Raw genomic sequence first — 23,715 nt, 5'->3', positions numbered from 1 at the left:
TCCAAGTCAAGGTTTTCATGGAAATCTTAGCCGCACCAACTCAAATATACATCCAGACCTCTACTTGTCCTTTTATTAATATCTGGTGAAAAACATTTCCCCACGCTTCACAAAGATTTGATTATTTTCCTATTGATGGCAGCTAGACTAGAAAGTGCCCTTCTTTTTCTGCAATTGTTTCTCAAATAATAGTACTGTGCTTTGTCTTGCTCAACAATACCGTGATTGAGATAATAGACCAAAGTAAAATCTTGGGCTGAAGCACCATCAATTTCACAAGCAATCAGATGAAAGTCTAAAAATTTAAAAACGAAAGCACAGCAGCAGAAGAAAGACTTAAAGCATAAAGTCCCCCTTGATACTATAGGATTAAAATTTAAACCGTAAGCTATGAGAGCTACTTAATAGACTAGGAAACCCATACAGGGAGGGGTGTGACATTTTTATGGTTCCAACAGATATCCACTCAATCTTTGATAGAAGCCATTCTAAAGATCTTCTATTCAATTTATGGGTTCTGTATCTGTGATGGTGATTCAGTAGACGGTTTACTCCACTACTTACTGGGTTGTACTTAATGGCATGCATCAACAACAGTTTCTTGCTGGTATTTGTTTGGCCAAATGTCAGTATCTTTTAGCTAACAGAAACAGATATAGCTGAAAAAGTCACTTTATTTGCACTTGCAAATATATCACATGTTCTTTTTTTCTCTGGATATACAATACACTAGAGTCAGTTTTAACTTGTCTCAGCACAGTTCTTGTTTATAGGGGCCTAAAAATCCAATCCTACCAATCAAGATATGCCAGTATATCTGTATCTATGCTAGTACAAACACAGCCCTGCCAGAACAGACGTCCATCCACCAAGGGTACAGATGTAACACTGGAAAGATGAGGATACTTGTACAACAAAAAAACCCCTTTGAATTTATTCACCAAAATGATTTTTTTCTCCTACCACTTCCTACTTTGAAATTTATACTACTTCTAAAGAACTACTTCATTTCATCCCAAACCTTTGGAGTCAGTTGCAGAAATGGAAATAAAAAATATCCCACAAAGAGTGAGTACTCTTTATTGATGGATTCAGAACCCACAGATTTGACCCACAATGGGTTCCAAACCTGTGGCTAGAGGATCCACTGAGAACCTCTGAGTCGTGACCAAGAGGACACCCCATGGTTGCCAAAAGCCAATCTGTACGTTTAAAAGGTATTGTAGAATGCTAACCTATATATGTTTACTCATTAGTCTTTTTTTGCAAAATATTTTAACCTTAATGTAACAGGATACATACACCACCTCTCAGATACTCTTTGGGAAGGACATAGTCATTAACATACACTCCTATGCAATTTTTCAGTTTGCCTCTTGCTAAGCCTGAAGTTTCTTTTTAGCTAAGGTCCTCTGAAGAAAGATTCAAAGTCAGTATCTGAGCGTTTCTGCTTATGATATCAGCAGTCCTGCAAGCAGTCCTGATATCAGCAGAAGTCTGAGAACTGCACTGCCCCTCAACTATATTGCTGTCAAAGGAAGAGCTAGGACTTGCAATCCATTGTAAACTACAAGAGAAGAAAGGGGAAAATAGTATATCCTGGAGCCATTTTCCTTCTAGTTTTATTTTCCAGAACTGTGAATTTAACTAGTTGGAGTATGACAATGACCCTTTGGTCTCATAATGCAACTCATTGTAGAATTACTAGTTCTCATGCACATTAAAGTTTCCACCATATCTGCCAAACAGGATCAGGCGCCAAAATACCACTGGCACATAACACTTCTCTCCACCCCCCACCCCCCACCCACTCCCTTTTGAAGGCAAAAACACTTTGGCCTCTAAAGTAATGACACCTACAAATGTATCACTAGCAGTGAAGAGAATACGTTAATAGGAAAAAGCTCTATCGTAATAAATCTTGGACTTGCCATTCTATCCTAGGTTATTTCAGATGGAAGAATGAGTATTTTAAGACACATTAATCCAGAATTTTTCTAAACCAAGAAAATGTGGTTCATTAATATAAGGCAGCACGTAATGGAAGAAAATGAAAAGGGAGAATAATTGGAAGCCATAGCAGCACACAACATTGAATAAGCAAGGTTTACTAAAGCAACCAGCAGATGACATAACCAGGCAAGACACTTTTAATTTCCACTGGGATCTAGGCTACAATTCAGAAGATTCCGTCTATTCAGGCCAAGATTCCAATCTCAGATATTTATCAAGTTTAGATTATTATGGGGGAACAACAGATGAAACCAAGTCACTTTTGGCCACAGTATAGATTTGGTCCACATATGCATGTACATCACTTGATTACCTGCACACTTCCCGATTAACAACTCAATGTTGGGCACTGCCATCTTGGAAAGCTTGAAAATCTGGGCGCTGCATTTTGAAAACTGCCATCTGCCAGCATCTTGAAAGGCAGACCCCGTATAAAATGTGCCATGTGAGAATGTGAGGTGAGGAGACTTGAGGTTGGAAAAAAAGAATGAACAGGGAGAACCCACACTTTAGCAATTATTCTTTGAGTGATTATTGGTGGTATGTTTGATCTTTACGATCAACTCTCTGTTTGGGGGCAGCACAGTATTTTGCCTTTCCTGTGCCCCACATGTGTTTTTCCAGCTGGGATGCAGCTAAGCGTGACTGCCTTGGCCCCTTGGTGCGCAACAGCACAATGCAACACAAGCACAGCCCTGGACACGGTGGAGGGCTCAGGAAAAGACTAATCGGGCTGCCTTGCTTGGTGTGGCCCCTGCGTTTCCCAACAGGGAAGCCCCATGGTTGGGTCAGGGTCTCTCTCTGGGCAGCAGATGCCCAGGGCCCCACTGAGTGAGCACATCACATCTTCCTTTCCTATATAGTCTGACGTGTGAAGATGTTAGTAGGCTGTGCATGCACCCGTGAGTCTCGGCGTGTGGGGAAGAGGAAGAGATTGGGCATGCATCCTCCTTAAAGCCAGGGCGAAATAAATTGACCCCCCTGGTGCCTGCTGGGGCCGCTTTGCAAATAGGGATAGGCAAAGGAAACCAACCCCATTGCTTCCATCCCCACCCATAGAAAAAAATGCAGGGCAAAAAAAGCAAAATGCTCTGGATTGTGCCATGCCATGCACACATTCCATGTATGATGGAAGAGAACGCTAGCTTCTGGCTGCAGGGGAAACTAGACTTGGCTCGGACTTGTCTAGGGGCTGCATTCGTGCATGCACAGTGGAGTGCTTCAGCCTCCCCTCTTCCTCAGGCTGTGAGCCTAAGTGGCAAACTGCTCCCTCTGAGCCTCCACTCCCCAGCGGCAGTATGGAGACATAATACTGGCCTCCACAGCTTTTCAGTCTTGCCTCTTCCTCCACACTCCCTCCTACAGTTTTTTTGGAATGTTATTAAAGAGCAAAAATACAAGAAAAAACTACTCAATAAAGATTTAATTTTTATTTGTATTTTCATAAATCTGTACCTAGAATATTCAGAAGACTATCTTAAATCTGGATTTACTACTTTGATTAGTAATGACACAAAGAAGCCACAATGCATTCTGTGCAATATTGTTCCCAACCTGAGAGTTGGCCATATGAAGCCAGGCACCGCCATCTTATCTCTATTCACATTTGTGAACAGCTAAAAACTAGTCATCTATAGTGACTAACACACACACTCATACTCTTACTTACTTTCCATCCACTTCTCCAAATGGGACTGTTATGAGTGGAATTGTTTATGAGTACAACCTTAAAAATGTGATTTATTTAAAAAGTGTGATTTATTAAAACAATGATTCCTGCTTAACATCATCACATTCGGCCCTGCTAGCACAATGATGTAACTTCCTGTTTCCTGTTTAATGACATCACTTCTTGCCAGAGGTCTTAGGAGGGTCTGACAGAGGAGTTAAGTCAGATAGAGGTTAAAAGAGAAGATGTTTCAGACCTCATTGATAAACTAAAGATCAATAAGTCACCGGGCCCTGATGGCATCCACCCTAGAGTTATTAAGGAATTGAAGAATGAAGTTGCAGATCTCTTGACTAAGATATGCAACTTGTCCCTCAAAACAGCCACGGTGCCAGAAGACTGGAGGATAGCAAATGTCACACCGATCTTTAAAAAGGGAAAGAGGGAGGACCCGGGAAACTATAGGCCGGTCAGCCTAACATCTATACCGGGTAAGATGGTGGAATGCCTCATCAAAGATAGGATCTCAAAACACACAGATGAACATGCCTTGCTGAGGGAGAATAAGCATGGCTTCTGTAAGGGTAAGTCTTGCCTCACAAACCTTATAGAATTCTTTGAAAAGGTCAACAGGCATGTGGATGTGGGAGAACCCGTGGACATTATATATCTGGACTTTCAGAAGGCATTCGACATGGTCCCTCACGAAAGGCTACTGAAAAAACTCCACAGTCAGGGAATTAGAGGACAGGTCCTCTCATGGATTGAGAACTGGTTGGAGGCCAGGAAACAGAAAGTGGGTGTCAATGGGCAATTTTCACAATGGAGAGAAGTGAAAAGCCGTGTGCCCCAAGGATCTATCCTGGGACAGGTGCTTTTCAACCTCTACATAAATGACCTGGAGACAGGGTTGAGCAGTGAGGTTGCAAAGTTTGCAGATGGCACCAAACTTTTCTGAGTGGTGAAGACCAGAAGTGATTGTGAGGAGCTCCAGAAGGATCTCTCCAGACTGGCAGAATGGGCAGCAAAATGGCAGATGCGCTTCAATGTCAGTAAGTGTAAGGTCATGCACATTGGGGCAAAAAATCAAAACTTTAGATATAGGCTGATGGGTTCTGAGCTGACTGTGACAGATCAGGAGAGAGATCTTGGGGTGGTGGTGGACAGGTCAATGAAAGTGTCGACCCAATGTGTGGCGGCAGTGAAGAAGGCCAATTCTATGCTTGGGATCATTAGAAAGGGTATTGAGAACAAAACGGCTAGTATTATAATGCCGTTGTACAAATCTATGGTAAGGCCACACCTGGAATATTGTGTCCAGTTCTGGTCGCCGCATCTCAAAAAAGACATAGTGGAAATGGAAAAGGTGCAAAAGAGAGTGACTAAGATGATTACTGGGCTTGGGCACCTTCCTTATGAGGAAAGACTATGGCGTTTGGGCCTCTTCAGCCTAGAAAAGAGACGTCTGAGGGGGGACATGATTGAGACATACAAAATTATGTAGGGGATGGACAGAGTGGATAGGGAGATGCTCTTTACACTCTCACATAATACCAGAACCAGGGGACATCAACTAAAATTGAGTGTTGGGAGAGTTAGAACAGACAAAAGAAAATATTTCTTTACTCAGCGTGTGGTTGGTCTGTGGAACTCCTTGCCACAGGATATGGTGATGGCGTCTAGCCTGGACGCCTTTAAAAGGGGATCGGACGCGTTTCTGGAGGAGAAATCCATTACGGGTTACAAGCCATGATGTGCATGCGCAACCTCCTGATTTTAGAAATGGGGTATGTCAGAATGCCAGATGCAAGGGAGGGCACCAGGATGAGGTCTCTTGTTATCTGGTGTGCTCCCTGGGGCATTTGGTGGGCCGCTGTGAGACACAGGAAGCTGGACTAGATGGGCCTATGGCCTGATCCAGTGGGGCTGTTCTTATGAGTCCCAACAGGTTGATACACCTACAAAGGGTGTCCAGGTGCTAAAAAGGAAGGGAACCACTGCTGTAGTGCAATCTCTATGATGGTTCATTTATGCTGCACCATTTATCCAGGAGCCACAAAGAACATTTGCAGTTCTCAGCCCTTTTATAAAAGCCACTGGAAAAACAGATAAGGGAAAATAAAAGCTGATGATTATCGTCCTGAGACTTCCAAGTGATAGCTCTTCCAAGTACTCTTCCACTTCAAAAAAGTGATTGAGGAGTACAAGATTCTCTCTTACCCTCTGTACTTTTTATGTATGAAGGTATTTTTGAGAGAGTGCTCTTCCATCCAGATGCTTTCTGAAGGAAAAAGATGCAACCACACCCATCAATAAATGTATTCATTATTGCCAAGTCAGAGGAGGAAAACAGCTGTTTATGTTCATGATGTAAATAAGGGGCAAAACCACAGCAGCATGAATTGTTGAGGGAGTCATTTAAAGTCATTTAAGTCATTGGTGGCAAAAAAAGATATAGGCTGAGACATGAGGACAGAGCAATTTTCTGAGGTGCACACTCAAGCCCATGCTTAAGACAGCATTTGAATCTTACCCTACTCTTTAGGATCAGGGCTTAATAGTTGCATATTATTTGGAAATCTCACATGTCACATTTATAGACAACTACAAAAAGCGCACTTGATTAGACTGTTGCTCAACAAATTACCCGCTTGCACTCTTTTAAAAAAAAGTAATGTGTGCTGGTGTAACTAAAGACTGACCCTGTGTCTAGCACAAGGCTGGCCTGACATGCCATCTGCATTTCATTCTCTTATTACTATGCACTTGCACCAGTGGTGTAGCTAAGAGGGTGCAGGGGGTAGCAGTTGCACTGGGCATCAAGCTTTAGAGGGGCAATGAGTTGAGCTTGACACTAGTGACCAAAATTGTGAAAATCTTGGTATGTATGAATAATACCATCATGTTATATCTCATTGGAAAGGTAATTTAATGCAGAATGCAATGAAACAAACTGCACTGGAATATTTGTATTCTATCAAAAGTTATGGCTAATTAACCAGAAGATGAAAACACAGCTGCCTTATGGAACAAAAAGTGGATTTGCTTAACTCAAAACTGACCTATGAGACTTATTGTTCTGAGTGCCAATGAGATGTTATTATGATACAGCATGGAACCAATAACTTTTTATTTATTTACTTAATTAATTAAATTTGATTTTGTCATGGAGGGCAAGCTACAAAATCTTCTTTGACCCCAGGCAGCAGATAGATGCTATGCCACTAACTGGGGAGAGGCAACAGAACAAGTGGGTGGTGAGCTGCTGGAGGGAGCAGGTGGGTTCCAATTTTTCACTTTTTAAAAAGCCCAGGTATGACGTCACTTCCAGTTGTGTCATCATTTCCAGGGCAACATTTTGAGCTTGGCACTGGGCTACACAATCATTAGCTACGCCACAGGCTTGCACAGGCTTGCATGGTTTCTACAAGCTTTTCTGGCTCGCAGGATGAGATATGGTGGGGGCTCCACTTCCTCCCCAAACATGCATAGAAAATCTGTACCATAATGAGGGCCTATGCCAGTAGCCACTCCTATCCCAGGGTCCCAGTACAAACACAAAGTCTCCAATCGAATGTACCCTAATACCAATGGAGAAACTGTACTGCTCAAATCTTGTGCAAAAATTCCTACGATCAGGCTGCAAGAGAGACAGATTTTCTTTTCAACAATAAATGGGAAAATAAAAAACAAACACCACCAAAACAAAATGACACAAATAAATACAAGAAAAAAAAACAAAAAAATGCATAGTATTACTATAGTATAACTCAGGGGTGTGCAAAGTTTTTGGCAAGAGGGCCACATCATCTCTTTGACACTGTGTAGGAGGCCAGGGGGAAAAAAGAATTAATTTACATTTAAAATTTGAATAAATTTACATACGTTTACATAAATGAATATATTAGAGATCAACTTATATGAATGAATGAAAGTCTTGCAATAGCTCAAGGTCTATAAAAGGCCTTGCACAAAGCAAGTCTGGCCTTTCCTGGAGGGAGCCCTCATCCCACAGCTCATGTGAGAGGGCAAACCATCACCCTGACGCTGAGAGCAGTTGCGTCGGGCCAGTGTGGGCTCCAGCAAGTTTCCAGAGGGCCAGAGGCTCATTGGAGACTGGGTCCTCTCTGAGGGCTGCATTGGGAGTCCTCGAGGGCCGCAAGTGGACTAATGACACAGTATGTTCTCAACCATGACAATATCAGGATTCCCCAAATCAGGTTTCCACTGACAACATAAACATTTCTAAGCAACTGGGATCTGACCAGCTCTGTACCCAAAATCTTTGGTCCACCTCAGATAACAAGAGGGGCTTTAGCTCAGGGACAGAGATCTCCAATATTTCTGGATAGGACAGAAGATTTGTGTCTAAATCCCTGGAGACCTACTGCCAGTCAGTTTCAACTAGATTGAGAGAGGCAGACCAATAGTCTATTCCAATATAAGGCAGCCTCCCAACTTAGTCAGCATTTTTAGAAGGTACTCTTTAATTAATAAGAAACCATATTTCAGAATTATGACTAAAGTACCACACAGAAAAGCAAGCCAAATGTCTGAATTGTTAATTTATTCTCCTACCATAAGTGCGTAATGCACAAAGTGCACTATGCTGCCAATATGCTCTGCAATGAATTAATTTCCCCTCTACATTCCATGGTATGTACCAAGAAAAGCTTTCATTAAAACCATTATTCAGAGGGAAACTAAAAAAAGGAGCTGAATAAATGCATTTGCAGCACAAAGAACCAATTCCTGAAACTAGGTCTTATGCTGCCATAGAAGCTGGCATAGGCAGGGCAAGTGCATCGCCCTGCCAGAAATGGATTCTATTCACAATGAACAGAAGCTGAAGGGGGTTTAAAGGCACACCCAAACAACACACATTCCATTCTTTATAAGCTATCATAGGTTTGGGAACCAGCGCCCCTGTACTAAACTGCATTCCCAGTAATCATATGGTTAGCAGTGGCGTCACTAGGGTTCGCGTCACCCAGTGCAGGATGCCAGCGCATCACCCCCCCATGCAGTGGGTGGAGCAACACCCCAGGTGGTGGGTGAGGTGATGTACCATCACCCCGCCCCCACTGGTTTTTTGGCTGGAACTTTTGATAGAGCAAAGATAGAACACATTCACCTTATCAGCTGAAGACTGTTTTGATCCTTTGTAGTGGGGGGGGGGAGGCTGCCTTCTGGAGCATTTGCTGAGCTCTAGTTTTATCAGATCAGGACCATTCTGGTGGCATCACATTCCCCATTGCCTGGCCTGACCACCAGCCAAGGCACGTTTGCTTACTCGCAAGTAAAGGCAACTGTGAGGCTTAGTTTCACTTTCCATTGGGCTCAATATGTTCGCCTTCTTAGAGGGAGGGATTTCCTTCTCAGGTGTTTTTGGGGGCTGCATTCACTGGATCAGGACCATTCTGGTGTTGTTGGATTCCTCTCAGTCTGCCCTTTCCAAAGGACTAGGGCAAGCTCGCCTGCTTGTGAATAAACATGTGATACGGCTCAGTTTCACTTTCCATAGGGCTCCATGCATTTTTTGTTCTCTGGTTTTTTGGCCATAACTTTTGATAGAAAGGAGATATTTCACTCCGGTTTCTTGCATTGCATTATGCTGGAAATTCCACATCCAACAGTATATAACATGATGGTATTACTCCTAACCACCGTGATTTTAGCATGTCACCCCCCCTAGCAATGCCACTGTGGTTAGCAACTCTTGCAAAAGATGCAAATGAAACATTTGGTAGCACCAACAATTCCCATTCAGCATGCTCAGCTTTAGACTTTACTAATATTCAAAACAAGTACCAGAACAGCAGCATGAACTCAATCATTTAGACACCAGTGTTTTCCTATTCCTCAATTTAGTTTCCCTGACTTAATTCCTCATCCTTCAGTTCCCCAGCACAGCAGCACTATATTTAAAGCAGCAGAGGGCTTCCCTGGGCCTCAGAATGCCTTATAAGGACAAAAAAAAGTCACTTCCTGTTTCTCTCGGAAAATCAGAAGTTGCATTTTTTGGCACTCTGGAGCTATTCTGAAGCCTGCAGAGGCCACAGGTGGATGTGCACGGCCTCTGCGGGCTTCAGAAAACCCTCCAGAGGCGACAGGAGCACAGCTCCAGTCAATTTCAGAGGATTTACTGGTGCCAAAACCACGTATTTCATTATTCACGGTTTTCAGTATCCGTGGGGGATCCAAGAACATGGCCTCTGAGAACACGGCTTGCGGCCTTTGCAGACTTCAGAATGGCCGTTTTGGCAAAAAAAATAACACAATACACAACTTCCATCTGCGGGCTTCAGAAAGCCCTCCAGAGGCTAACAGAGGCTCCAGTCGCCTCTGGAGGGCTCAGGTTGGGCAAAGTCAGGTTAAATGTGGGTCCAAAAAACCCGCGTTGAGCCAGATTTGTGGATACAGAATCCACAGATACGGAGGCCCCACCTGTATGTTAGAATTAGCCTGGAAAAAGCAAGCATATTGGCACAACATGGAGGCAGAGCATCTTTCTAGAAGGAAAATCAAAACATCTGAATTGGAACTTGACAAGGGGGTGGAAGAAGAGAGGGGGAAGCCAGGGGGTAGATTTTAGATCAAAATCTAACAAAGCCCCCCAAAGGCTGACAAAGTTATACCTGATGGAAAATAATTAGCATAGAAGTCATGTAGTAATAAAATTATCCTTACTTCAGTCACAGAGAGTCACTATTTTTTGAAGTCATCGTTAGTACCATCCTGTGTGGTGTACCTGCATAACAGGCCACCTACCTTGCTTTCTAGGCAATCCCCCACCTTGGCCCTACTATTAAAGGCAGTCACAAAAGCATTGGTTCCGAAATTGGTTCCCAAACCGGGATTGCAAACTGGTTCCCAAACCCAAGGGGGTCACAAGCCAATTTAAAAGGGGCCATGGAGAACTTGGTGCCGTCATCTTGAAAAGCTGTGCACCACCATCTTGGAAGCTTCTTTCAAACAAACATCTGCCACCAGCTTGAAAAACAGAACTTAAGAACATGGATAGTGAGAACATGAGATAGGAGAGAGAAAACACAGTGAGAGACTGAGCGTTAGTGGTCATTTTTGGAGCAATCATTTGTGATCGCTCACTATCGTTATGAAAGATATCGTCCTCCCTGAGCCTGCTGGGACTCCTTTGTAAACTAGCTTTGTAAAACTTAGCAGCTGAGAACAGTGGGAATTTCTTGTTAGGGAATAGACTTTCCTATTCAACTTCCTCAATGCTTCTGGCTGCAAGGAAAACTAGCCTTGTCTTGGGCTCATCTTGGAGTGCTTGCATATGCATGCAGTGAAGTTTCTCTCAGATCTCTGTCTGGGCAGACATGTCACACCTTCCTGGTGCATGCCTTGGTGAGTCTCAGCACGCAAAGAAGAAGAAAGTAAGTACTCTGAAGACTATCTAAAATTTTGCCACCTTGATCAGCAATGGCATAGAGAAGACACAATGTGTTCTGTACAATGTTGTTCTCAATTTTGAATCAATCACTGAACTCAAAACTCAAATTTCACTTAGAAATGAAGCATTCGGAACATTCTGAAAAGAATTTGGAGTTCTTTTGACTTTCAAAAAGTGTGATTTATTCTTTATTAATTTACAAATTTGTATCCCACTTTATCTCCCTGGCAGGCATTCAAAGAGGCTTACAAAAAGTCAATAAAAATGTTATAGAATATAAATATTAAGATTCCCTAACAACAGTATTCGCTAAAAATCAGAGTCTCATTAAAAGCCAGGAGCAAATAGCAGAAAACCAACAGCAAACACTAAACGAACAGAAGCCCTTAAAAATAATGCATTAGAACCTTTATCCATAGCAAAAAAACAAAAAACAAAAAACAAAACCCAAAACTGAGAAGGCGAGAGTAAAAAGAAATGTCTTTAAATCCCACTGGAAAGCCTCTAAGGAGGGAGCAGCTCATAAACTAAGAGGGAGGGAATTACATAGAGTAGGTGCCAATATGGAGAAGGCCGTACTCTTTGCCCCTGCCATTAAAGCCAATCACTTCCTGTTTAATGTGATCACTTCTGGCCCTGCCAGCACAATTATGTCACATCCTGTTTCCTGCTTAATTACATCACTTCTGGCACTTAGGGGGTCCCGACATACCAAAAAATGGAGTCCCAGTGCAAAAAACAAGTTGGGAACCACTGCACTAAAAGCTCACAGGATACACTGAAGGGATAGAGAGGGGATTCAGCCCATACCCTCAATGGTGAATCCAACTCTGGCACAGATGCTTAAGTTCATTCCTTGTACTGAACAATCAGAACTCTTATTCTCAAGCCTATGTACTCAAGCAGTGTGGCACTTAAGCTTATTATTGGGTCTGTATGAATTAATAAGAAAAGAAAAGCTTCCCTTCTGTAACAAAATGCTCATAATTTAAAGGCCACATTGACATGCCAAGCGTGGAATACATATAAGTAACTCTCGCAAAGTTTTGCAGGTGCTTCCTTGCTTCATCTTTAAGTTTCTTATATTTCAGTCTTGCCTTTTAGCCACACTATCTTCTGCAGCAGTTTACTACATCAACATTACATTAAAAAAAAATACACCAAGAAAAGGCAGCAAAATGTATAACCCAGATTCAGTAAATGCTGATACAGTAAGCATTTGTCTCGGCCATAAAAACGTTTCTAAAAAGAAAGCTCTTAAGTGTAGTATTTACATACACAGGCACTAAGATGTCTTAGCATATTTGGCATCAAGGACAGTCAGGCACACCTGCGCAGTTGAGCACACTCAACCAACCTTGGAAATATGTTGGGTCATTGAACTCTGTGCCTGTGAGCAGCAGAATGCTAGGAAGAAGAATCTTATCTAGGAATGTGTTTGCGGTGAAGCTAGAACTAGCTAGTAGACAGCCGGTATGAAAAGTAGTATCCTTATGGAAATTTCCCAACTACGTAATCTTATATTATGTGTTTTGAGACTTAATAAAAGGCTGGGTCAGGAGCTGGGAGGGAGCACTTCACTTCTCCCTTGATTTCATTTTTGCTCCTGCTTCCAGCACTTTCAACCTCTCTGAAACCTGTGTCTGTTGTCTAATTCTTGCCATGGCTTTTCTGCCACACCAACGCAGCATCTCAGGCTGCTCCTCAAGTAGCACCAAAATGCTACACTTAAGCTCTTAACTCACAGTGTGTTACGACCCACTATTCCTGCTAACATGCAGGCTTTGTGCTAAGGCAGTGGTTTTTGCACCGGGACCCACTTTTTAGAATGAGAATCTGTCAGGATCGATCAGAAGTAATGTCATGACCAGAAGTGACATCATCAAGCAAGAAGATCTTTAACAATCCTAGGCTGCAATCCTACCCACACTTACCCAGGAGTAAGTTCCATTGACTATCATTGTAAAAAGCATATACATAGTAGCCTGTTCAAAGTACAGATCTGTAACACTTCCCCAAATGTAGTCACATACCATGGTAGCATCAAGTCTAATATATTAAAAATAAAATACTGAAATGAAAGGGGACCCACCTAAAATTGGCTGCGACCCACCTAGTGGATGGTGGACCTAGTGGACCCACCCACCCACAGTTTGAGAAACACTGTGCTAAGGCATTGTACTGATCTCCTATTGAAATCCTCTAGTTCAGGGGTGTCCAAACTTTTTGGCAGGAGGGCCACATCATCTCTCTGACACTGTATTGGGGGCAGCAAAAAAATAATTAATTTACACCAAATTTGAATAAATTTACATAAATGAATATATTAGAGATGGAACATATGAATGAATGAAGGTCTTGCAATAGCTCAAGGCCGATAAAAGGTCTTGCACAAAGCAAGGCCAGCCTTTCCTTTGCTGCCCCTGCTACAAAGATGTGATACACATCACAGATGTGAAAAAGCAAGCAGTGGAGGGAGCCCTCATCCCACAGCTCATGTGAGAGGTCGAACAGTAGCCCTCATGTTGAGAGCAGTTGCATTGGGCCAGTGTGGGCTCCAGCAAGTCTCCAGAGGCTCATTGGAGACTGGGGGCTCCCTGAGGGCCAGATTGGGGTGGCCCCAGGGCCAGGGTTTGGGCACCCCTGCTCTAGTTCAGTGATTTTGCAAACTGCTTTGGGCAGCTGTGCACAAAGAATAATCCTGATGTCTTATCTTGACACACCCCAGGCAAAATAGGTAGTGCGAACTCAAGTAAAACAAAGTGCTATAGACGCCAAAACAGAAAACCCAATCAACATGGAAAATGTCCTACCTGGAGATCAAAGAACTTGCTGTATCGTCGATAAATGACTTCTGTAGAGGCACTGGACCAGGTGACTTTGATAATATATACCTGTAGGAAAAAAGAAAAATAATTTATGCAAGTCCGACTGTGCCAAAGGACCACATAATGGATTCAAAGTCCCAGTAAAGATCCTATACCTGCAGTCTAACTAGGCCCACATTCTATAGAAGACAGAGATAATCTGAACAGCAATCTGGGCAGTGATTGGGAAAATCAAAAACTAGTCACTGATGGAGTGGTTGGTAAGCAGAGCACAGCGACACAGAGAGAATGGGGGTGGCTCCCCCACTGTGGAAGTCCCTCCCCCTGGAATTGTGAACAGCTCCCTCTTTTGAGGGGATCTACCAGTAGATCGCGAGGCAAAATGAGTAGATCGCGGAGTGCCGATCCCCCCTTCAGGTGCCTCTGGGAGGAAACGCCGGGAGTAAGGCCCACTGTACTCAATGGGGCTTACTCCCAGGTAAGTGTGGCTAGGATTGCAGCCTCACAGCCTAATCCTAGGCATTTCTAGTCAGGAGTAAGTCCTGTTATACTCAGTGGGGCTCAAGGTACACCAACATACATTGTACACATAAATGTTATATGTTATGATGGCGCAAACATTGTAAACAAAAACTCTGGTAGATCTCCGGGCCTTGCTGGGTTTCAAAGTAGCTCTCGAGCCAAAAAAGTGTGAGCACCCCTGTTTTAGACATTCTGAGGCTTGGGGAGCCCTGCAGAAGCATCTGAGGGTTTCATGCACCTCCCCCCCCCCCCCGAAGGCCAGCACTATCGCTGGTAAGTTCAGAAAAAAAACCCTTTCATCCCTGGCAGCGGCACAATCCTGGCAATTGCATTGCTGTTTTTGCTCCTCCAGGAGAGATTGGGAAACACTGACTTAGGCTGTAAACCTATCTTACTCACTGGAAACAAACACCTCTCGCAATTTGAGGAAAAGCAGAGCACACCCCACTTCACTCAAATCTAACCTGTTTCCTGAGCCAAGACTTGAAAGTGTATCATTGCTCTATGGGTGCAGTGGAAATGCCAAACAGATTCTCTGAAGTGATAAAGATTAGAAGCAGCATAAGGAATCTGTTACTTAGAAAGAGTGCCCAGTTTCTCCTGAATTACCTACCTACCCACACACACACAAAATCTGCTGGTCTGGAAAAACTGGTAAATATTTAGAAATTGCAGGCTACTAGTATTGACTGTTGGCCATGCCACATAATGGCTGTGTCTTCTCCTGGCATTCAGCGGTTTTTCCTGGCTTGCCACTTGCTTACCTCTTAGAAAATGAGCACATTGCATCTAAGACAGGGTTGTCAAACTCATTTCATACCAAGGGCCGAATAGCATTCATGATGCCTGCTAAGGGCTAGAAGTGATGTCATTAGGCAGGAAGTGATGTCATTAAACAGGTTATAACCAAAAATAAACACTTTTTCTCACTTAGGAACTCATTAGCTGCAAATGACAGATGAGAAAATATGCAAATCTTGATCATATTTCAAGTTATGGAAGAGCCCAATTTTCATGTGGGCTGCCCTTTCAGCAGTAACACCTCAGCACCACTTAGCAGCGGAGAGCCTGAGGGCTGGATAAAAAGCTTCTGCAGAACGCATCCGGCCCCCGGGCCTTATGTTTGATACCCCTGATCTGAGATCTGTGGTATCTTAATGGAATACTTTGCTTATCCTTGTTAGCTATCAAGAGAGGGTTTGTTTGTAGCAAATAATCCTATTTCCACGCTTCCATTAAGTCGCAAAACAATTTACTTCTCAGAGCAGAGACATATCTCAGGGACTGCACTACTCCCTTTGCTTTCCTTTGGGTGGGAAAGTACTAGAGACAAAAGGTGTCTTTGTAATATTGCTTTATTAATATACAAGCACAAGATAAGTGGAATAGGCACTCCTGCATGGTAGATCCCCAGAGAGCAAGTTGGACAGTCCCTGCCAAGGCCACACCTTCAGTTTAAGCTAGTGCTCTCTCACTCACAGAGACCCTTCTGCTCCCTTCCTCAGACGGAGGAATTTCCCATGAGCATCTCATTCAGAAAACCTAGAAAAGCTATCGAAAATGATCTCCTAATCATTAGCTCCACTGACAAGACACCACAAGGCTATCATCCCAGATTATTATCCAGCGATCTTCCTTTCAAGAAGGCATGAAATCAAAATCTTGCTTCTCATGAAACCACTCTCTGAAAACAGAATATTAGAAGCAATGTTCATTCAGCCTCTAAAAGCTCAATCCTATGGGCTCTGGCCAGCCGCGGAATATGCATTCCACTGCCAAAGACTGCTGAAAAGCAGTTGTAAAGCTCCTACCTGTTGCATGCTGAACGACATGGTGTTGGGATGGCTGGAGCTTCCCACATGCATCATTGGCTCTCCTGCTGCCTGCTAGAGCAGGTTAAAACAGTGGAAGGGGGAGGGCAGAATAGGGATGGGGAAGGGGTATGACAGGAATGGAAAGGCTGTAGGAGGGAGTGGATCAGGTGGTGAAGGCTCATGCCAGATCCTATCCCCCATTTTTGCTGCCTCCCTGTCCCCTCTCTCTCCTCAGACTTGTGCTAGCGAAATGGCTAGCCTAAGGCCAAGACTATACGTTGCAGGTCAGGAAACTTATGCAGGGCTAAGAGGATTTAAATCCCTTTCCCTGCTGAAACCTCTCAATTTGCCCCCCCCCCACTGGATGCAGCATGCCTGTTTTTAGCATGCCTGCATCAGCAGGGGACAAGGATAGGATTGGGTTCTATGGATCAATCCTATCCTGCACTGGAACAGGCAAGCCAAGAGGCTTGCTATATCCAGCACAGGATAGTGGCCATAAGCGGCTTAGCCGGAGGCAAGGGGAAACATTTTTTCTTACCTCTGGGTAAGGGCTGCAGGCCCCTAGGGGTCTCCTTGGACTTGCACCACCTCTGGAGTGGCTTGAAGCCTCCCTCACCCTGCCTGTTCCCCTGGAGCTGCCCACTGCTGGCCCTCCCTCCCCCCACCCAGGAACACCTCCCTCCCGCCTCCTCCCCGCCTACCTTTGTGGCTTGTGCCAGCCCAGCTGGACCAATGCAAGCCTCAGAGAGGAAGCTGGCATGGAGGCTTGCGTCAGCTTCCGCAGGTCGGCACTTCTGGGAGTGCCGGCCTGGCTTCCTTTCGAAGAGGTGCAAACATGCCTTACGGCACATTTGCAATCCTCCTGGGCTGGCGCAAGGCATTTGTGCCAGCCCAAATCATTTCTAGGATTCCACCCTAAGTTTCATAGGGCCTTTTCCAACTCCAGCACCATGTGAGCTCTCCTATACGTGTCACTACAACCCCAAGCATCTCCATGGCAGAACCTGCACAAAGGACTTGCTATCTATTTCAAGCTTTCATTTTAATCTCACTGAAGCTGCAAGAAAAATTTCTGGAGCAACTCCATTTACAGATGGCTCAACAACCATTTGCAAACAAGACCAGTAAATTAAACTTGGTAAAATACTTTTTTTTTTCCTACCAGACTTGAAATTCCCAAGTTTGCATCCCACAATGGAAGGGGCAGCACAAACCCTTTTTCTTGGCTGACTTTTTGCTGCCTTTTCTTCTAGTCCTCAGAGCATGTTTTTTTCCTTAATGTTCACATCCACTTTTGCTCCCTGGGATAAACCACACCCCCACATTTCTCCACATGGAGGATAAAGCCCTCCAGCCACACCCACACATTTCTCTGCTGCACCTCTGTGTTTAGCATCTGTTCTGTGTAAAGACACCCTTCCCTATAAATGTTTCTTTTTGTTCTCTAGCCTTTCCATGCAATGCTAAGAATCACCCCTGCTCTATGAATGTAGGTTAAGGTGTTATAGAGGACAGGTACTAGTTACTCCATGCTAAACTATAAAGTGCTAAGCCTCGTGTGTGTGTGCACACATGTATGTGTACATAGGATAAAGGTGCATCAACCCGCAACAGAAGGCAAGAGGTTCTCCAGGAGAACTGGTTCCTTCCCATGACAAGGATACTGGTTTGAAAACCCAAAACAGGAGTCCTAATGGTGACTTTTGCAAGTAACAGTGGGTTTTTGTTTTTCTTTCCTCTCCTGCTTTTTTGGTTTCTCCTAAAATGAATTGCAAACTTTTTCCCTCCGGGTTTTGTTGTACGAATCTGAGTTTAAATAAAAATCAGTCTCCTGTAAATAGTTTCGACAAATCTGATTAAAGCCTCAAGAGAATATGCTCAGATGCAGGCAGCATAAAGAAAGGAAAGTAACTACAAAGACATACAGGCTCTTCCAGCCTCAGTGAAAGGCTCACTCTCCCTAGGCAGGCTGCCAGCAGCTATATATTACTGAAACTGCTATAGAACACTCAGCAAGCCAAGATTTCTGGGGGCCAAGAACTAAATGATGTCATGCTGGCTGCTTTGCAGAAAGCCCTTCTGGTGAACCAAATGCTTCTTGGGAGTCCTCTTGAGGAAATGGAACACTTTATTAGCCAGAGATAGCCTCTGCATTCCTGATCAGGCTGTAGAAGAGGATCATGTGTCCAATTCTCACATCCTGAAGAATCGTTAAGGGAGAAAAGGGGAATTTTTCCAAGAGCTTTTTCTATCAATAAGCTCAGCTCATGCATACTCAAGCTGTACACTTGCTTCACATGCTAACCATTTTGATAATTCCATAAAAAGAGCAGGGCATTGGAATGGAATGCAACATTGTACTATAACATGGGATACAGGGAAAATGCATATACTCCTATCGTATTAATTTACACAGGTTGTGGGAAGAGTCCCATGTTTAAATTATGCTTTACCACTGGTGAGTGCATGAACGGGCCCTCTGACTGTTTAAAAAAAAAAAGTTTGCTAATTGGGAATCCTACCAAACAGAAATGAGGATCCATGCACATAACAATGATTTGCAAATGCCTTGCCAAAGCAGTCAGGTCTGCGGCAGGGGTAGTTGAGAGGGAGGATTAGGGATTAAGAGCGGAAGCAGGTTGGGCAGGAGGATCTCAGCAGCTGCTCCACACATCTCTTCCACTTCCCCTGCCCCAAACTGTCCCCAATGATGTAGATCTGACCCCAGATGTAGAATGACCCCAGCCGATGTAGGTCAGAAGAGACTCGTTGGAGGCCTCATGGGAGGTAAGAAACAAAGATTTTCCTTGCAGGATTAAATCTGAGCCAGTTAAAATCTGGGAACAGTCAAGAAACTATGATCATGTGATTCAGCACTTTTTATTGTCTATCTCAGTGGTTCCCAAACTTTGGAGTGCTGTGACCCACCTCGTTCTCAGTGGTGGGTTGCAACCCAATGCTCAATGTTTTGCCTGCGAAGCCTTTCTGGGAGCTCCCAGAGGCTGCTTCTGGGTTGTGCTAGTGGTTTGCAACCCACAGTTTCGGAAATGCTGTTCTATCTCATTGCTTTAGGGTCCAGTCCTATTCCCCACCAGTCCATAGTATGATTACTGACCAAGTGTACACTGCTTGCTTTTGCGGAGGGGGGAGGGAACCAGATGGTCCAGGAGAGCTAAATAAAATTTAAAATTATGGGAGGTCTATAGAGATACATAATGATAAGATAAATACTGCTTACTACACACACTTTCCCCACCACTCTCTTAGTACAATACTTGAATATTTCCACATAGATCATTTTGTTCAAAAGAGAATATCAGAAGGGGATTTGAACACTTAGAAAAACAATAATCATGTGATAATAACAGTAAAAGATTGATTGAAAGCAAGTCTTAGATCTACTGAATGAAAAGAAGCAGTAAGGATTCTGTTTCCAATGACCATGCATTTCAGGGCATCTGCCTTGGGCCAGCCCATATACCGTGTGGTTCTTTAAAGATTGGGGGAGTGGAGAACACCAAGCCCAAGTCACATGCAGAGATCTTTTCTGTTCCCAGTGCACAAAGTAAATAGGTAAAAAGTGCACAAATAAAATAGACAAAGTAAAATTAAACTTACGGATTTTGTGAATGGCACGGGGGTATGGAGAAGGTCGAGGGTTGAACCAAAGTTGGGTTAGAGTAGGGAGGTTATATTGGGGGTGGAGGTGCTAACTGGCCAAGATATGTCAGTCATCTGTTAATGGAGGAGCACTCCTGGGCTGCTGCCGAAGTTCACAGCTAGCGATAATCAGGTTGGAGAGATATGCCTTCTCCACTAATGATCATTGCAGAGGCAGCATAATCAAGGTGGCAGAAGATGGGCCTATTCTTTGTGTGATCTTGGGTTGTGCCCAAGTTCTCACTGTGGTGGGCAGGTGCTAGCCTTGGCCATTACAGCATTGTTTGCCTAATTTTGTACTTGTACTTCCAGTATGTTCTCTTGTTCTCTGTCTTCTGTCATGAGAACAGAACCCACCATACAGCAGTACTTATTGTTCTGTCATGGGAATAAGATATTCCCAGGAAATGCTTTTGAAAAAAGGAAGATCCCAAAACAAAATGCCCTGTTTCAGAAGATGGCTTCTAACTGTACTGCTTAACAACTCTCAACATTCAGAGTTGATGAAACCCCATGTAATATTTATACTTCAAAAGTAAAATCAACTTGTAATATACCATTAAATGTTACATAGAATTTCTCTTACTAATAACGTTTTTAACTAGGGATTATATAAAATGCAAGTCAACTTGACAGCACAATTCTATGCATGTCTACTCAAAAGTAAGTCCCACTGTTTGCAACTTAATATGCTATTGCAAAAATATTGTGCCTTAAAAAAGCTAAACACAATAAACAATCAACCAAATTGGATATTAAGAACAAGGCTTTTGTTGTTATGTCACACTTAGACACCAACATCCCATTGCTTTTGAAGGAAAGTATTTTCTTACCCAATTTAGTCCAAAGCCCTGACTGGAAGGAGTGTATGCCTCACAAAGACCTTCTTGCATGATCTCATCCATATAATATAATTCCCTCCCAATTTTTCATGTCCCTGCAAAATTGAAATGGGCACATAATGGAGGGAAAACTGGGACTGGGGAAAGAACAGCCAGAGGAAAAATGCCAAAAGTGACAAGCTGCTAGAGAAAATGCAAATTGTATTTGTCCAACTGTAACAGAACTGTCAGAAACAACTGCCATTCAGGCAACTCAATAGGGAGAAATAAGCTGGCCAGTCACAAACTCCTTCTTTTATTCTTCAAACCATAGGATACTTCCAACAGCAATTGACACCAGCAATCAGGGAAAACCTCCCTCAAGATTCTACTGGGGATTTGAAGTCATTAGATGCATACTACGTATAGCACCCAATGTTGTCACCAAAGAATCAACTGCCAGAAGAAATCTTCTCATCAAAGCAGAACAGATGGACTTAAGACAGTCCATATTGGGTGGGGGGAGGGGGAGATAACACACACAAAGAAATCCATTGGAAAATCATGAAATTTCCTTTGGAAATCTCCCCAACTTATGTGCAGATAAATCTTTTTTGTTTGTTTCCATGTTACAAGCACTAGATTTGAAGTGCAAACAAATAGGATCCTCTACTCTCCAAAAAATTCTACCTGCTCTCTAAGCAACACTTTGAATTCAATGTTGGATCTAGTGCCTACATCAGTTTACCAGGGCAAGCCACATTTGCATGAATCAGTACACCCTTGTCTTTAAAAATTATCTGCTTCCTGCCTATGTAGAAACTGGAAAGCCAGAGGAATAATACCACAGCTGCACTCTATTCCATAACTATATTCCATTTCTGAATTTTCATGGTAGCAACTGTTTGGTGTGCACCCCGCCCATCAATCTCAGGACCAGATGTTGATCCATATAGTACAAGCACTTCATTTAGCAGTGCATCATCTCCCACCTACGCTGCCAAATAATAATATGATACTTGGAACTGGGTAACATAAACACAAGGACAAAGCACAGAGACAAAAGCTAAGAATTTCTTCCCTATCCATATAAGGGGGCCAGAAACATAGCCTGAGGCTAAACCATGGGTTAATTACAGTTTACTGCCATGTCTGATGCCAACATTCCTCTGTCCTTAATTCTCATCAACAGACTGCAAGAATTATCACATTTACCATTACATTCATTACAGAAAATTCAGCAACACTCTTGCATGAGAGTAGAAATACTATTAAAGGAAAGATTTGCTTCTCAACTTTTCAGAAGGAGCAGAGGTCACTGGGCTTTTGTATTCAGAGTTGGGTTAGAAACTTAGAAACATGCATGAAGAGAGGAACTGAGCTATGAGGTCCCTTTAAAGTAAAGGGGTGAAATGGAAAGTTATTTCTCCATTTTAAGTGGAGACTGCTTTAGTAAGGGAAAAGCAAGTCTCTATCCAGTATGGCACCTTTTCACAAGCTGGGTGCTGCTGTCTCTTTTGCACCTTTTTAAAGACTGTGGGCCCTTTGGGACATGGTAACCTTTCCCCCTCCCCATTTATTTGCTATACAAACCACTTTGCAAACATTTTTGTTGAAAAGCTGCATATAAATGTTAATAGAACCGTGGAAATAAAACAAAATTCACAGCAGAGTTGAGTTACACAAAGTGTTTTTTGTTCTGTAAAATTAAACAAGAGAAGTAGCTGGTCACTCAGGCAGGGAGACATAAAACAATAGCACAGAAAAAGAAATTAAGTCTAGTTGAAGCAGGAGACAGCAATTCACAAGCATTTCATCTAGGAACTGAATAGTTAACTGCTCCCCCTACTAATTGGAATGAAGACACACTCCCATATCCATTGATACTGTACAGGTCCGGCTAGCATGTTGTCGCTCTTCCAGTGACACAGCCTTAGCAACTACTAAGTGACTTGGTGTTTGGCTGATCCTGAGGACTGGAAATACTAGACTCGGTACTGGGAAATGCTGGAATGTTTCCCCCCCCTTTGCTACAGTCAATTAAGAATTTCTTCTTTAGTAGCTGTTATAGGTTTCCCCCTCAAGTCTCATGGCATGATCTGAAGGCACATGACACAGCCATTTTGTGAGGCTAAGTAATTCTAGGTCTAGTCAGTGCCTGCATGGAACTCCCTGTAAGCCTCCTGAGTTCCATGATATAAACACCGTAAACAGTCTAGACTTCATCACTTGCTTTCCAGACTTAGCGTTGCTAGCAAATTCTACTTGAGAGTCAGTTTCCTATGATGTGGAAATTAATCTACTAACACTGAGAGGAAACCCACAACAGTTATCAATGGAGAAATTTTTCATTAGCTGCAGTGGGGAGGGGAATTAATTCTCAGCATCTCGCAAGATCACTGGAAGACCAGAACTGCAGTCCTCCAGACCAGCCATACCAACAAATCTACCCTTGCTAATTGGGCAAGAGGCACTTTTTCAAGCAGGTGCTCCTCTTTTATTTAGCTAAGGGAGAGTAACTGGCCATCCTCACCCCAGCAGTGTCTTTTCTAGTGGCTGTCTGCTGGTGTTTTGCATCTATTTGGATTGTAAATTGCAGCCCTCCTATCCCAAATTTGAATAAAGTATTCTAGCAGCCTCCCCATCTTTTAAGAATTGAGGAACAAAATATTTCTTATAACTACATTGCATGCAAGTGTGGCACTCTGTTGGGAAGAATCATGGGCGCACACATGCCAGGCTCAGACAACACACTAAGTCATGATTAAAGCACAGTTTAGCATGCTTTGGGCCCAACCCATCACTCACTTTGAACACAAGGGGAGGGCATTTTAAGCTTCCATAAATAATCACTATATATTAAGTAGGTAGGGAAAAACTAGAACAAAGGGTCAGGCTACTTAATTCACAGCACACAATATTGTACCATATTAAGACTCGGGCCGCATAGCTCTAACCCTGCAAAAGG

General features: G+C 43.2%; 1 protein-coding gene across 2 annotated transcripts in view; it reads right to left on the bottom strand.

The window, feature by feature from the left end:
- Positions 1-23,715, bottom strand: part of SH3PXD2B (SH3 and PX domains 2B) — a 151,030-nt gene that overhangs the window by 114,984 nt on the left and 12,331 nt on the right. For both annotated transcript variants that reach the window (XM_066617240.1, XM_066617242.1), the window contains exon 2: positions 13,913-13,993. In XM_066617240.1, coding sequence (XP_066473337.1) covers positions 13,913-13,993 — 81 coding nt within the window. The remainder of the gene's footprint in view (positions 1-13,912; positions 13,994-23,715) is intronic.

The sequence above is a fragment of the Tiliqua scincoides genome, chromosome 2, assembly GCF_035046505.1.
Source record: "Tiliqua scincoides isolate rTilSci1 chromosome 2, rTilSci1.hap2, whole genome shotgun sequence".
Classification (NCBI taxonomy): Eukaryota; Metazoa; Chordata; class Lepidosauria; order Squamata; family Scincidae; genus Tiliqua; species Tiliqua scincoides.
Note: the sequence above shows the minus strand (reverse complement) of the source record. Positions and strands in the feature narration are given on the sequence as shown.